At 50.6% G+C, this 18,152-nt stretch overlaps 1 protein-coding gene across 2 annotated transcripts in view; it reads right to left on the bottom strand.

Annotated features, from left to right (window-relative positions):
• Positions 1 to 18,152, bottom strand: part of neil3 (nei-like DNA glycosylase 3) — a 62,183-nt gene that overhangs the window by 34,353 nt on the left and 9,678 nt on the right. Inside the window, exons 2-3 of one of the 2 annotated variants that reach the window (XM_072594595.1) lie at positions 5,765 to 5,889; positions 3,340 to 3,474 (exon numbers count right to left, since the gene is read on the bottom strand). In XM_072594595.1, coding sequence (XP_072450696.1) covers positions 3,340 to 3,474; positions 5,765 to 5,889 — 260 coding nt within the window. The remainder of the gene's footprint in view (positions 1 to 3,339; positions 3,475 to 5,764; positions 5,890 to 18,152) is intronic. The other variant, XM_072594596.1, reaches the window with a different exon arrangement.

Here is an 18,152-nt window from a genome sequence, read left to right as displayed (position 1 = left end):
AAAGACTCCTGCTCTCGCTGCCTACCTCTTGTACCCATCCTGGAGTTAACCCATCTATGTGACTGTATCTGAGACTTTCCCCCCTTCCTATAACTGCCATCCATCACATACAGTTGCTGTTGCAAATTCCTCATTGCTTCTATCTGTCTCTCCAACCGATCCACTTGATCTGATAAGATTTGCATCCAACAGCATTTATGGCAGATATAATCCACAGAAACCCTTAAAACTCTCTTTAAACTCCCACATCTGACAAGAAGTACATATCACTGCAAAGGCCATTTTTGCTCCTTCACAATCTACAGACCCTGAAAACAACACCATCTTATTCCTCTACAAACACTGCCCCAGGTTAAATTAATAGCTATGGCTTATATTTTAAGTTTAATCAAGAGACTTATCTCCAAAAACATAGAATCAAGAAAGAATCCACTGTACCCGCTACTGCAACCTATTCTTGGACAGACTTAAAACAACAATGAACTTATCTGATTCTGTGCTGCGAACTTCGCCCAACAGTTCCTCCAAGATTAGTTGTGAATTTCAGTGTTTGTTAATTTTCCCAGATGCACTCCGATGTCCAGCGATACACAAATTCAAACAGCAAAGGCGGTAACTGTGCAGTCAGTCCCTACTAATTTGGTTTTCTTTCAAAAATATTTCCATTGTGCATTTTTTTGTGCCAAACAATTTAAATGAACCAATGCAATTACCCTGGTTGCACTATTCCAGTTTGAGTTCATTTTGTAGACATATTTAAGATATTTTTATCTTACTCTACAAAGTGTAATATCAAAGGCATTATTGCCTTTAACTTCAGTTATTTCACTTTTTTCAAAATCTCAAGTCACATTGAGCTTACGTTTTCCACTACATTTTCCCCCTTATTTTTTCTGGACATATTTGTGCAATTTTTTTCTCATTACATACTTTGTATGTTACCTTTTCATTCTGAGTGCATCATACTTGCCATTTTCCTTTGCACAAACTGTTCTCCTTCTGCACTCTTGATCAAAATTAATTAAGCTCTACTTTGTGTTTCCTTTCCTACACAAGTGCATGCCACTTTTTGTATTCTCACGGCATTGCATTTTTTGCATGTTCTCTTCCTGCTATGTGCTATATTACTAAATCCATCTATTCTGCTCAGGAGAACTACCGAGAGCTGCAAAGGCAGAATGACAAGATGGTGAAATGGATTGAAAAAAAAGACATGGATTTCAAATGTGAGACTGGAAATATTATAAAAAGTAAAAATAATTACGGTTGAAAAACTGGATGAAGAAGAGCAAAATGTTTGTGTTCATATTCTCATATAGTTAAAAGCAGCACCACAAGTGATAAGGTTGTAACAAAAGCCAATGTTCACCAGTTTTAAGGCAAGTAATATAGAATATAGAATATAAAAAACAAGATACATTTGTGAATTTATATCAAATCCTAATTAGAATTCAATTGAAGAAATTTTAAGAGTTACAAATTAATTTTGTTTAGTACATTAAATGATCCAGGCAGAAATGTAGAGGGTTTGATCAGTAAGTTTGCAAATGAAACGAGAATTGGTTGTGTGGTAAATAACGTGGAAGAACACAGGACAATATAAATGGTCAGATGCGCAGAACAGTGGCAAATGGAATTGAATCCATGGAAGTGAGAGATGATGTATTTTGGAAGGGCTAATAAAATAAGACAGTACACACAATGAGTGATAAGAACCTATGTAGTTTAGAGGATCAAAGGGACCTTGGTGTACACGTCCCCTGAGAATCCATCATCCCCTACATTTTCCAAAACAGCATACCTGTTTGAAATGGGTATATTCACAAAAGACTCCTGCTCTCGCTGCCTACCTCTTGTACCCATCCTGGAGTTAACCCATCTATGTGACTGTATCTGAGACTTTCCCCCCTTCCTATAAGGGAAGGCAACAGGTCAGATGGATAAGATGATTGAGAAGGCATATAGGATACCTGCCTTTATTAGTCAAGGCACTGAATACAAGAGCTGTGAGGTTATGATAGAATTGTATAAGATGTTAGTTAAGCCACAACTGTAAGCAATTCTGATCACCACATTATAGGAAGGATATGATTGCTCTGCAGACACCATAAAAAAAAGTTCTGGAGAATATCTGTAGCTCAGGGTGTGGATTAGGTTGTTGTATTGCTCGCTGAGCTAATGAGCTTGTTTGCAGACATTTTGTCACCATTCTAGGTAACATCATCAGTGCGCCTCTGATAAAGCATGGGTGTTCTGTCCTTCTTGCTATTATGTTCCCTGGTTTGCTGGAATGCATGATATCACTTCCAGTTTTGTTTCTTAGTGGTTCGTGTATATGGGCTCTAACTCTACATGTTTGTTGATGGAGTTCCGGTTTGAGTGCTAGGCTTCCAGGAATTCCCGTGCATGTCTCTGTTTGGTTTATCCTCGGATGGATACGTTGTCCCAATCGAATTGTTGTCCCTCCTTGTGCGTGTGGACACCAGTGATAGTTGATCATGTGTCTTGGTGGCGAGTTAGTGTTCAAGTATCCTGATGGGTAGTTTTCTACTAGTTTGCCCTATGTAATGTTTGTGGCAGTCTTTACATGGTTTTTAGGAGAAAGTGATTTTTGTATATAACTGTTGGTTGTGGCGACGGGAACTTTTATACTCACTGAGGAGTATCAAATCTGTGCTATAAAAATCTTTTACTCTATGAGTTAATGGATCTTTATTATAGAATATTCAGAAAGTGAAGAGGATGCAGCACAGATTCACTGAGGTACTGCCTGACATGAGAATACATATACAACAGAGAAAATTTACAGCTGACACGGCAAGTACTTAAAACTATGAACAGTGCACAGACAACGATATGATAATAAAATTGTGGACATTTTTCATAAGTAGTGGCTTGATAACCCATACTTCAAAATGGCATAGGAAATAAATGTGTGGAACGAAAACACACAACTATACAAACACATGAACAAAAAACAAAAGTTGGTGTAAAGAATCTATATACCTCTGCCTTAAAAGTAGTTAAACATTCTACACCCATTGCCTTTTGACAAAGGGGATTCCAAAGACACTCAACCCTCAGAGAAAATATGTTTCCTCCACTCTGTTTTAAATGGGCGCACCTGCATTTTTAATCTATGACCCCTAATTCTAGATTCAACCATAACAGTAAACATGTTTTCACCATCCACCCATCAAATTCAGTGCTAAAGTTCAGACATTTTGATAAGAAACTTGTGATTTACTTTCAGAGATTAAAAAACCATATAAATTGATAAATAAAATTACAAAGAATATCTCAAAAATAAACAAAAAAATTAAGTTTATACATATTTACCTGACATCCACTGTGGAGTCAAAGAAGGAAATCAAATCATTGGTCAGCTGGATTTCTAAAACTGCTGCAGCTCCATCCTTTTGCCTTCTCTCAGATGAATTGATACACACTGAACCATGCATACCAAAATGTATCCTGTAATGGCATAGGAATGACAGTTTTACTTATTTCAAACTAAGGGCATGTCAGAATTTTCCTTGAATGCCCCTCTCGACAAACCCTCCAAAGTGAAATACAAAATCAAATCAAAAACTTTTGGTTATTCTGAACCTACGTTCATATACTGGTGTCTGCATTAATGAAAAATTAGTCAGGAAAATATTTTTTAAAAATAATGATACACTCACTTTGAAATAAACATTGAATTGATGAAAATTTTCAAATACGGATTAGTCTGCAAGTTTGCAGAGCCAGAGAGCTGAGACAAAATTAGACATTGCAAGCAGATATCAGCAGGTCTGGGAGCATCCATGAGAAGCGTGCAGAGTTAACATTTCAAATCTGGTGACTCACCATCAGAACTGATAATAGATAGGAAAAGGCAGTATTCATGCTGACAAAGAGGTTTGGTGGGTGGGGTGCTGTGTGTAGGGGCCAAAGAGCTGTGGGGATAGTTTGCGAGAAACACTGTGCAAGATATGAAAGATGAGAGGTTGGGAGGATGTGGAAGGAGCTTGGGAGGCACAAGGAATGGTGGTTGTTTCTTGACAGTAGACCTGAAGAGAAGAGAGGCTGAATAAGTGATAATGACAGCTGAGATTAGGAAAGAATGGGTTGGCTGCACTGCATCATGTCATGACAGGGGCAGGGTGTGGGAGTGGGTAGAAAAACATAAAAAGACAAAATTATGCTTTAAAGTGATTGAACACGGTGTTGAGTTCTAGAGTCTACAAGGGAATGAGAATGTGGTTTTCAAGCTTTCGCTAACAGTAACTGGAACACTACAGCAGCCCTGCGACAGAAATGTAGGAACACTGGTGTGTCGAAGTGGCAGGAAACGGGAAGTTTGAGATCATATCTATGGACAGACTGTAGATGTTCTGCAAAGCAATCACCCAGTCTGCATTTTGTCTCCCCAATATAGAGGAGACAATATTGTGAACAGCAAATACAGTAAACTAGTTTGAATAATGTGCAGATAAATCGCTGCTTCACCTGGAAGGTATGTCTGGGGCCTTGGATAGTGAGAATGAAGGAAATAAATGGGCAAGTAATACACCAAGACTCTTAAGATATCTTAGGTTATCACCTCTCCTAAATTACAACCCTATCAGTATTAGCACAGGACTGATAATTCAGAGACCCAGGTAATGTTCTGGGGACCAGGGTTCGAATCCCCCCACAACAGACGATGGAATTTTAATGCAATAAAAATCTGGAATTAAGAGTCAAATGATGACTATGAATTCATTGCCGATCGTTGGAAAAACCCATCTGGTTCACTAATGTCCTTTAGGGAAGGAAACCGCTATCCTCACCTTGTCTTACCTATATGTAACTACAGACCCACAACAATGCCGCTGACTCTTAAATGCCCTCTGGGCAATTAGAGATGAACAATAAATGCTGCCTAGCCAGCAATTCCCTTATCCCGTGAATGAATAAAGAAAAAAAACAGTAGACTATCAAGATCTAGTGGAACAAGTCAGATATAAAGATCATGTAAATGTTGGAACTGGCATTGTTTGAGTTGGAGTTCAGTGTTTTGTTCACTGAAGTTCTATGAAGGTCAAGTTCTATTCTCAATACAAGCTAAAGTACTGACATGCAAACACATTCCAGATATCATTTATCCACAGCAGTTCTACTGTATGATTTTTGAAGTTGGCACTGAAGCTAAACTATGCCTTCAAAAAAATGGTTTTCCCAATTTTTTTTCAATGATACAAGAACTGTTCTTACTGGCTCAGTACATTATAAATAAAACACTGCAATTTGATTCAGCAATAAATACATTCCACAAAGCAATGAGAAAGAGACTATACTAACTATTTGACCTCTATGATATTGATACATTGAGCAATATATTATGGATACATTTTTGTTAAATTACAATTCCCAATGACTAATTAAACCATGCAATTCAATACATTGCAGCAATATTTTTAAACATTTTAAAAACCTGCAGCTCACTAAGATAACCCTCAGCACTTCATAAGCACTTCTTATTTCGAAATTCTTGCGTGCATATTTATGACTATTCCAATATAGGTGGTGATTAAGAGCAACAACCCAGGGCAGGGCTCTCAGTCAATACTTGTCCTTTTCAGGGGACTCAGTGGAGACATTATCATTGAATTCAGCCACAGAAAAGTTGAACTTTAATCTTACATTTCAGTGTCCAACATTTTTGCAGGATTATTACAATAAACAGAGTCTTTCAACAAGGGTGTACTTTATTCAGTTAAAAAAAAAGACAGACTACCTTAGCGTAGTTAGGCCAAAGAAAATGAAAAGTTCCTTGCCCAATGTCTTCACATCAGTGTAAACCTTTCCTTTGAGGAGTAGGATTCCATTCTGACAAGAAACAGATCCATTAATTTGAGTGATCTGGAGAAAGAATAAAAAAAGTAAATCGCCAAGTTTATTTTTCAGTTCCAATAAAAGATCATTGATCTGAAACATAAACTCTCTCGCTCATTTGCAGTTCTGAAGCAGAACATAACTAGGGCATTTACATTTTTATGTGCTTAAAGAGTTCAATCATTTAAATTAAGCAACTTAACTCTATCCCCATTTTAAAGTAATGTATCTTAGGCATTTTTAAATGATATCTCAACTATAATTAGAAATCAGAAGAAAATGTTAAGAGTACAGGAACTATGGGAGGCCATTCAGCCCTTCAAGCCTGTTCATGGTTTACTTGCACCTTAACTCCTTGACTTGTACCTTTGAGTCCCTTTGCTAAACATAAATATACAAATCTCAGCTTAGAACAGGACATAAAGGGGTGCAAATTTAAGACTGAGATGAGGGAGTATTTCTTCTCTTGGCAGGCTGAAAGTCTTCTGAAATACTGCCACAGAGAGCTGTGGAAGGCAGAGTTTTCATGTACATTTAAGGCTGAGATAGATAGATTCTTCATCAGTCAGGGAATCAAGGGTTATGGGGAAAACATTTGAAAGTGAATATGAGAAACCTTAGATGAGTCATGATCCTATTGAAAGACACAGCAGGCTCAAGGACCAAATGGCCTACTCCTATTTCTATTTCTTATGGTCTCGGTGCTTTTGATTTTACTCATCCTCAAAAGGTTTTTAGGGGAAGTAACAGATTTCTCTTGACTTTTGTAAGTGAGTTATTATGCTGACATGAACGCAGAACAGCCTGATTTTAATTGTTTTTATATGCCAATTCCTGGATATGGGCAAAGCTGACTAAGCCACCATTTACTGTCCATCCCCAAAAGCCCTTCAAAAGATGGTGGTGTCTTCTTGAAATCCACAGACAGACTGCTAAACATTTGCAGCTCAGGTGGCCATTCAACTCATTACGTCCGCACCAGTCACAACAGAGATCTAACCACACTAATCCCGATTTCCAGCTCCTGCACCATGTCCTTATAACTTTTCTGATCCGGTGTCACTGAAAGAACAGCACTACTGTTTGAAATCAGGAAGATAAGTAGCTTGGAGGGGAATTTACAGGTCAGATTCCATGCAGCTGTTGTCCTTGTCCTTCACAGTGTTACAGATCACAAGTGTGGAAGGTACTGTTGGGGGAGATTTAGTGCTGCAACATATCTTGCAGATGGAGTGCGCAGTGGTGAAGGGAAGAAACGTAGAAGGTGGTGAATGGGGAGTCAATCAAAGGGGGTGCTTTGACAAGCACAGTGTTGAGCTTATTATATTGTTGGAGCTGAACTCATGCAGGAAAGTGAATGATCTAAAAAGCACAAGTCTGAAATGTGATGGAATGTGCCCAACGTGGCTGGACAAATGCAGCTCCAACAACCTTGATTGACTGTCACTGACGACAGTCTACTGCGTGGACAGTGATGGTCAATATAGACACCATCTCTGTATTGACAGTCACTGCATGTACTGCTTCTACTTTGACAGACACTTTCCATACCTACCCTTTACTGAGAGGTGGTGTTGGTCGAGTGGTATTATTGTTGGACTGTTATCCCAGAGATCCAGATACTCCTATACCACCCCAACACTGACAGTCACTGTCCACATCGCCCCTACACTGACAGTCACTGTGCACACCGCCCCTACACCGACAGTCCCTATCCACATCGCCCCTACACCAACAGTCGCTGTCCACATCGCCCCTACGGCAAGAGTCACTGTTACTCGGCCCCTACACCGACAGTCACAGTCCACATCGCCCCTACATTCACACTGTCCACGCCGCCCCTACATTCACAGTCAAGATCCACACCATGGGGACTGTCAATGTAGGGGTGGTGTTGATAGGGACTGTCAATGTAGGGGCAGTGTGAACAGTCTCAATGTAGGAGCTGTGTGGATAGGGACGGCCAATGTAGGGGCAGTCTGGATAAGGACTGTCAATGTAGGGGCGGTGTGGACAGTGACGGTCAATGTAGGGACGGTGTGGACAGGGACTGTCAGTGTAGGGACGGTGTGGACAGGGACTGTCAGTGCAGGGACGGTGTGGACAGGGACTGTCAGTGCAGGGGTGGTGTGGACAGGGACTGTCAATGTAGGGGCGGTGTGGACAGGGACTGTCCGTGTAGGGGCGGTGTGGACAGTGACTGTCCGTGTAGGGGCGGTGTGGACAGTGACTGTCAATGTAGGGGCGGTGTGGACAGTGACTGTCCGTGTAGGGGCGGTGTGGACAGTGACTGTCCGTGTAGGGGCGGTGTGGACAGTGACTGTCAATGTAGGGGCGGTGTGGACAGTGACTGTCCGTGTAGGGGCGGTGTGGACAGTGACTGCCAATGTAGGGGCAGTGTGGACAGTGACTGTCAGTGTAGGGACGGTGTGGACAGGGACTGTCAATGTAGGGGCGGTGTGGACAGTGTCAATGTAGGGGCAGTGTGGACAGTGACTGTCCGTGTAGGGGCGGTGTGGACAGTGACTGTCCGTGTAGGGGCGGTGTGGACAGTGACTGTCCGTGTAGGGGCGGTGTGGACAGTGACTGTCCGTGTAGGGGCGGTGTGGACAGTGACTGTCCGTGTAGGGGCGGTGTGGACAGTGACTGTCCGTGTAGGGGCGGTGTGGACAGTGACTGCCACTGTAGGGGCGGTGTGGACAGTGACTGCCAATGTAGGGGCGGTGTGGACAGTGACTGCCAATGTAGGGGTGGTGTGGACAGTGACTGCCAATGTAGGGGCGGTGTGGACAGTGACTGCCAATGTAGGGGCGGAGTGGACAGTGACTGTCAATGTTGGACGGTGTGGATAGGGACTGTCAATGTAGGGGCGGTGTGGACAGTGACTGCCAATGTAGGGGCGGAGTGGACAGTGACTGCCAATGTAGGGGCGGTGTGGACAGTGACTGCCAATGTAGGGGCGGAGTGGACAGTGACTGTCAATGTTGGACGGTGTGGATAGGGACTGTCAATGTAGGGGCGGTGTTGACAGGACCTGTCAGTGTAGGGGCGGTGTGGACAGTGACTGTCAATGTTGGACGGTGTGGATAAGGACTGTCAATGTAGGGGCGGTGTGGACAGTTCAGTTACTGTCCACACCGCCCCTACACTGACAGTCACTGTCCACACCGCCCCTACACTGACACTGTCCACACCGCCCCTACACTGACACTGTCCACACCGCCCCTACACTGACAGTCCCTGTCCACACCGCCCCTACATTGACACTGTCCACACCGCCCCTGCACTGACAGTCCCTATCCACACCGCCCCTGCACTGACACTGTCCACACCGCCCCTACACTGACAGTCCCTATCCACACCGCCCCTACATTGACACTGTCCACACCGCACCTGCACTGACAGTCCCTATCCACACCGCCCCTGCACTGACAGTCACTGTCCACACCGCCCCTACATTGAGACTGTCCACACCGCCCCTACATTGACACTGTCCACACCGCCCCTACACGGACAGTCACTGTCCACACCGCCCCTACATTGACAGTCCCTGCCCACACCGCCCCTACATTGACAGTCACTGCCCACACCGCCCCTTCATTGACAGTCACTGCCCACACCGCCCCTTCATTGACAGTCACTGTCCACACCGCCCCTACACGGACACTGTCCACACCGCCCCTACACTGACAGTCCCTGTCCACACCGCCCCTACACGGACAGTCACTGTCCACACCGCCCCTACATTGACAGTCCCTGCCCACACCGCCCCTACATTGACAGTCACTGTCCACACCGCCCCTACATTGACAGTCACTGTCCACACCGCCCCTACATTGACACTGTCCACACCGCCCCTACACTGACAGTCCCTATCCACACCGCCCCTACATTGACAGTCACTGCCCACACCGCCCCTACACTGACAGTCACTGCCCACACCGCCCCTACACTGACAGTCACTGTCCACACCGCCCCTACATTGACACGGTCCACACCGCCCCTACACGGACAGTCCCTATCCACACCGTCCCTACACGGACAGTCACTGTCCACACCGCCCCTACACGGACAGTCACTGTCCACACCGCCCCTACACTGACAGTCCCTGTCCACACCGCCCCTACACGGACAGTCCCTATCCACACCGCCCCTACACGGACAGTCCCTGTCCACACCGCCCCTACACGGACAGTCCCTGTCCACACCGCCCCTACACGGACAGTCACTGTCCACACCGCCCCTACACGGACAGTCCCTGTCCACACCGCCCCTACACGGACAGTCCCTGTCCACACCGCCCCTACACGGACAGTCCCTGTCCACACCGCCCCTACACGGACAGTCCCTGTCCACACCGCCCCTACACGGACAGTCACTGTCCACACCGCCCCTACACGGACAGTCACTGTCCACACCGCCCCTACACGGACAGTCACTGTCCACACCGCCCCTACACGGACAGTCACTGTCCACACCGCCCCTACACGGACAGTCACTGTCCACACCGCCCCTACACTGACAGTCACTGTCCACACCGCCCCTACACTGACAGTCACTGTCCACACCGCCCCTACACTGACAGTCACTGTCCACACCGCCCCTACATTGACAGTCACTGTCCACACCGCCCCTACATTGACACTGTCCACACCGCCCCTACATTGACACTGTCCACACCGCCCCTACATTGACAGTCACTGTCCACACCGCCCCTACATTGACACTGTCCACACCTACCCCTACTCTGACAGTCACTGTCCACACCGCCCCTACATTGACACTGTCCACACCGCCCCTACATTGACACTGTCCACACCGCCCCTACATTGACACTGTCCACACCGCCCCTACATTGACACTGTCCACACCGCCCCTACATTGACACTGTCCACACCGCCCCTACATTGACACTGTCCACACCGCCCCTACATTGACACTGTCCACACCGCCCCTACATTGACACTGTCCACACCGCCCCTACATTGACACTGTCCACACCGCCCCTACATTGACACTGTCCACACCGCCCCTACATTGACACTGTCCACACCGCCCCTACATTGACACTGTCCACACCGCCCCTACATTGACACTGTCCACACCGCCCCTACATTGACACTGTCCACACCGCCCCTACATTGACACTGTCCACACCGCCCCTACATTGACACTGTCCACACCGCCCCTACATTGACACTGTCCACACCGCCCCTACATTGACACTGTCCACACCGCCCCTACATTGACACTGTCCACACCGCCCCTACATTGACACTGTCCACACCGCCCCTACATTGACACTGTCCACACCGCCCCTACATTGACACTGTCCACACCGCCCCTACATTGACACTGTCCACACCGCCCCTACATTGACACTGTCCACACCGCCCCTACATTGACACTGTCCACACCGCCCCTACATTGACACTGTCCACACCGCCCCTACATTGACACTGTCCACACCGCCCCTACATTGACACTGTCCACACCGCCCCTACATTGACACTGTCCACACCGCCCCTACATTGACACTGTCCACACCGCCCCTACATTGACACTGTCCACACCGCCCCTACATTGACACTGTCCACACCGCCCCTACATTGACACTGTCCACACCGCCCCTACATTGACACTGTCCACACCGCCCCTACATTGACACTGTCCACACCGCCCCTACATTGACACTGTCCACACCGCCCCTACATTGACACTGTCCACACCGCCCCTACATTGACACTGTCCACACCGCCCCTACATTGACACTGTCCACACCGCCCCTACATTGACACTGTCCACACCGCCCCTACATTGACACTGTCCACACCGCCCCTACATTGACACTGTCCACACCGCCCCTACATTGACACTGTCCACACCGCCCCTACATTGACACTGTCCACACCGCCCCTACATTGACACTGTCCACACCGCCCCTACATTGACACTGTCCACACCGCCCCTACATTGACACTGTCCACACCGCCCCTACATTGACACTGCACACACCGCCCCTACATTGACACTGCACACACCGCCCCTACATTGACACTGCACACACCGCCCCTACATTGACACTGCACACACCGCCCCTACATTGACACTGCACACACCGCCCCTACATTGACACTGCACACACCGCCCCTACATTGACACTGCACACACCGCCCCTACATTGACACTGCACACACCGCCCCTACATTGACACTGCACACACCGCCCCTACATTGACACTGCACACACCGCCCCTACATTGACACTGCACACACCGCCCCTACATTGACACTGTCCACACCGCCCCTACATTGACACTGTCCACACCGCCCCTACATTGACACTGTCCACACCGCCCCTACATTGACACTGTCCACACCGCCCCTACATTGACACTGTCCACACCGCCCCTACATTGACACTTTCCACACCGCCCCTACATTGACAGTCACTGTCCACACCGCCCCTACACTGACAGTCACTGTCCACACCACCCCTACACTGACAGTCAATGTCCACACCGCCCCTACACTGACAGTCAATGTCCACACCGCCCCTACACTGACAGTCCCTATCCACACCGCCCCTACACGGACAGTCCCTATCCACACCGCCCCTACATTGACAGTCACTGTCCACACCGCCCCTACACTGACAGTCACTGTCCACACCGCCCCTACACTGACAGTCCCTATCCACACCGCCCCTACACGGACAGTCACTGTCCACACCGCCCCTACATTGACACTGTCCACACCGCCCCTACATTGACAGTCACTGTCCACACCGCCCCTACACTGACAGTCACTGTCCACACCGCCCCTACACTGACACTGTCCACACCGCCCCTACATTGACAGTCACTGTCCACACCTACCCCGACTCTGACAGTCACTGTCCACACCGCCCCTACATTGACACTGTCCACACCGCCCCTACATTGACAGTCACTGTCCACACCGCCCCTACACTGACAGTCACTGTCCACACCGCCCCTACATTGACAGTCACTGTCCACACCGCCCCTACATTGACACTGTCCACACCGCCCCTACATTGACACTGTCCACACCGCCCCTACATTGACAGTCACTGTCCACACCGCCCCTACACTGACAGTCACTGTCCACACCGCCCCTACATTGACAGTCACTGTCCACACCGCCCCTACACTGACAGTCACTGTCCACACCGCCCCTACACTGACAGTCACTGTCCACACCGCCCCTACACTGACAGTCACTGTCCACACCGCCCCTACATTGACACTGTCCACACCGCCCCTACATTGACACTGTCCACACCGCCCCTACATTGACACTGTCCACACCGCCCCTACATTGACAGTCACTGTCCACACCGCCCCTACACTGACAGTCCCTGTCCACACCGCCCCTACATTGACACTGTCCACACCGCCCCTACACTGACAGTCACTGTCCACACCGCCCCTACTCTGACAGTCACTGTCCACACCGCCCCTACTCTGACAGTCACTGTCCACACCGCCCCTACACTGACAGTCACTGTCCACACCGCCCCTACATTGACAGTCCCTATCCACACCGCCCCTACATTGACAGTCACTGTCCACACCGCCCCTACAATGACAGTCCCTATCCACACCGCCCCTACATTGACAGTCCCTGTCCACACCGCCCCTACACTGACAGTCCCTATCCACACCGCCCCTACATTGGCAGTCACTGTCCACACCGCCCCTACATTGGCAGTCACTGTCCACACCGCCCCTACATTGACAGTCACTGTCCACACCGCCCCTACACTGACAGTCACTGTCCACACCGCCCCTACACTGACACTGTCCACACCGCCCCTACATTGACAGTCACTGTCCACACCGCCCCTACACTGACACTGTCCACACCGCCCCTACACTGACACTGTCCACACCGCCCCTACACTGACAGTCACTGTCCACACCGCCCCTACATTGGCAGTCACTGTCCACACGGCCCCTACATTGACAGTCACTGTCCACACCGCCCCTACACTGACAGTCACTGTCCACACCGCCCCTACACTGACAGTCACTGTCCACACCGCCCCTACATTGACAGTCCCTGTCCACACCGCCCCTACACTGACAGTCACTGTCCACACCGCCCCTACATTGACAGTCACTGTCCACACCGCCCCTACACTGACAGTCACTGTCCACACCGCCCCTACACTGACACTGTCCACACCGCCCCTACACTGACAGTCACTGTCCACACCGCCCCTACACTGACACTGTCCACACCGCCCCTACACTGACAGTCACTGTCTACACCGCCCCTACATTGACAGTCCCTGTCCACACCGCCCCTACATTGACAGTCCCTGTCCACACCGCCCCTACACTGACACTGTCCACACCGCCCCTACACTGACACTGTCCACACCGCCCCTACACGGACAGTCACTGTCCACACCGCCCCTACATTGACAGTCCCTGTCCACACCGCCCCTACATTGACAGTCCCTGTCCACACCGCCCCTACACTGACACTGTCCACACCGCCCCTACACTGACACTGTCCACACCGCCCCTACACGGACAGTCACTGTCCACACCGCCCCTACACGGACAGTCACTGTCCACACCGCCCCTACACGGACAGTCACTGTCCACACCGCCCCTACACTGACAGTCACTGTCCACACCGCCCCTACACTGACACTGTCCACACCGCCCCTACATTGACAGTCACTGTCCACACCTACCCCGACTCTGACAGTCACTGTCCACACCGCCCCTACATTGACACTGTCCACACCGCCCCTACATTGACAGTCACTGTCCACACCGCCCCTACACTGACAGTCACTGTCCACACCGCCCCTACATTGACAGTCACTGTCCACACCGCCCCTACATTGACACTGTCCACACCGCCCCTACATTGACACTGTCCACACCGCCCCTACATTGACAGTCACTGTCCACACCGCCCCTACACTGACAGTCACTGTCCACACCGCCCCTACACTGACAGTCACTGTCCACACCGCCCCTACATTGACACTGTCCACACCGCCCCTACATTGACACTGTCCACACCGCCCCTACATTGACACTGTCCACACCGCCCCTACATTGACAGTCACTGTCCACACCGCCCCTACACTGACAGTCCCTGTCCACACCGCCCCTACATTGACACTGTCCACACCGCCCCTACACTGACAGTCACTGTCCACACCGCCCCTACTCTGACAGTCACTGTCCACACCGCCCCTACTCTGACAGTCACTGTCCACACCGCCCCTACACTGACAGTCACTGTCCACACCGCCCCTACATTGACAGTCCCTATCCACACCGCCCCTACATTGACAGTCACTGTCCACACCGCCCCTACAATGACAGTCCCTATCCACACCGCCCCTACATTGACAGTCCCTGTCCACACCGCCCCTACACTGACAGTCCCTATCCACACCGCCCCTACATTGGCAGTCACTGTCCACACCGCCCCTACATTGGCAGTCACTGTCCACACCGCCCCTACATTGACAGTCACTGTCCACACCGCCCCTACACTGACAGTCACTGTCCACACCGCCCCTACACTGACACTGTCCACACCGCCCCTACATTGACAGTCACTGTCCACACCGCCCCTACACTGACACTGTCCACACCGCCCCTACACTGACAGTCACTGTCCACACCGCCCCTACATTGGCAGTCACTGTCCACACGGCCCCTACATTGACAGTCACTGTCCACACCGCCCCTACACTGACAGTCACTGTCCACACCGCCCCTACACTGACAGTCACTGTCCACACCGCCCCTACACTGACAGTCACTGTCCACACCGCCCCTACATTGACAGTCCCTGTCCACACCGCCCCTACACTGACAGTCACTGTCCACACCGCCCCTACATTGACAGTCACTGTCCACACCGCCCCTACACTGACAGTCACTGTCCACACCGCCCCTACACTGACACTGTCCACACCGCCCCTACACTGACAGTCACTGTCCACACCGCCCCTACACTGACACTGTCCACACCGCCCCTACACTGACAGTCACTGTCTACACCGCCCCTACATTGACAGTCCCTGTCCACACCGCCCCTACATTGACAGTCCCTGTCCACACCGCCCCTACACTGACACTGTCCACACCGCCCCTACACTGACACTGTCCACACCGCCCCTACACGGACAGTCACTGTCCACACCGCCCCTACATTGACAGTCCCTGTCCACACCGCCCCTACATTGACAGTCCCTGTCCACACCGCCCCTACACTGACACTGTCCACACCGCCCCTACACTGACACTGTCCACACCGCCCCTACACGGACAGTCACTGTCCACACCGCCCCTACACGGACAGTCACTGTCCACACCGCCCCTACACGGACAGTCACTGTCCACACCGCCCCTACACTGACAGTCACTGTCCACACCGCCCCTACACTGACACTGTCCACACCGCCCCTACATTGACAGTCACTGTCCACACCTACCCCGACTCTGACAGTCACTGTCCACACCGCCCCTACATTGACACTGTCCACACCGCCCCTACATTGACAGTCACTGTCCACACCGCCCCTACACTGACAGTCACTGTCCACACCGCCCCTACATTGACAGTCACTGTCCACACCGCCCCTACATTGACACTGTCCACACCGCCCCTACATTGACACTGTCCACACCGCCCCTACATTGACAGTCACTGTCCACACCGCCCCTACACTGACAGTCACTGTCCACACCGCCCCTACATTGACAGTCACTGTCCACACCGCCCCTACACTGACAGTCACTGTCCACACCGCCCCTACACTGACAGTCACTGTCCACACCGCCCCTACACTGACAGTCACTGTCCACACCGCCCCTACATTGACACTGTCCACACCGCCCCTACATTGACACTGTCCACACCGCCCCTACATTGACACTGTCCACACCGCCCCTACATTGACAGTCACTGTCCACACCGCCCCTACACTGACAGTCCCTGTCCACACCGCCCCTACATTGACACTGTCCACACCGCCCCTACACTGACAGTCACTGTCCACACCGCCCCTACTCTGACAGTCACTGTCCACACCGCCCCTACTCTGACAGTCACTGTCCACACCGCCCCTACACTGACAGTCACTGTCCACACCGCCCCTACATTGACAGTCCCTATCCACACCGCCCCTACATTGACAGTCACTGTCCACACCGCCCCTACAATGACAGTCCCTATCCACACCGCCCCTACATTGACAGTCCCTGTCCACACCGCCCCTACACTGACAGTCCCTATCCACACCGCCCCTACATTGGCAGTCACTGTCCACACCGCCCCTACATTGGCAGTCACTGTCCACACCGCCCCTACATTGACAGTCACTGTCCACACCGCCCCTACACTGACAGTCACTGTCCACACCGCCCCTACACTGACACTGTCCACACCGCCCCTACACTGACAGTCACTGTCCACACCGCCCCTACATTGACACTGTCCACACCGCCCCTACATTGACACTGTCCACACCGCCCCTACATTGACACTGTCCACACCGCCCCTACATTGACAGTCACTGTCCACGCCGCCCCTACACTGACAGTCCCTGTCCACACCGCCCCTACATTGACACTGTCCACACCGCCCCTACACTGACAGTCACTGTCCACACCGCCCCTACTCTGACAGTCACTGTCCACACCGCCCCTACTCTGACAGTCACTGTCCACACCGCCCCTACACTGACAGTCACTGTCCACACCGCCCCTACATTGACAGTCCCTATCCACACCGCCCCTACATTGACAGTCACTGTCCACACCGCCCCTACAATGACAGTCCCTATCCACACCGCCCCTACATTGACAGTCCCTGTCCACACCGCCCCTACACTGACAGTCCCTATCCACACCGCCCCTACATTGGCAGTCACTGTCCACACCGCCCCTACATTGGCAGTCACTGTCCACACCGCCCCTACATTGACAGTCACTGTCCACACCGCCCCTACACTGACAGTCACTGTCCACACCGCCCCTACACTGACACTGTCCACACCGCCCCTACATTGACAGTCACTGTCCACACCGCCCCTACACTGACACTGTCCACACCGCCCCTACACTGACAGTCACTGTCCACACCGCCCCTACATTGGCAGTCACTGTCCACACGGCCCCTACATTGACAGTCACTGTCCACACCGCCCCTACACTGACAGTCACTGTCCACACCGCCCCTACACTGACAGTCACTGTCCACACCGCCCCTACACTGACAGTCACT

The sequence above is a fragment of the Chiloscyllium punctatum genome, chromosome 2 (assembly GCF_047496795.1).
Source record: "Chiloscyllium punctatum isolate Juve2018m chromosome 2, sChiPun1.3, whole genome shotgun sequence".
NCBI lineage: Eukaryota > Metazoa > Chordata > Chondrichthyes > Orectolobiformes > Hemiscylliidae > Chiloscyllium > Chiloscyllium punctatum.
This window is presented reverse-complemented; position numbering and strand designations above follow the sequence as displayed.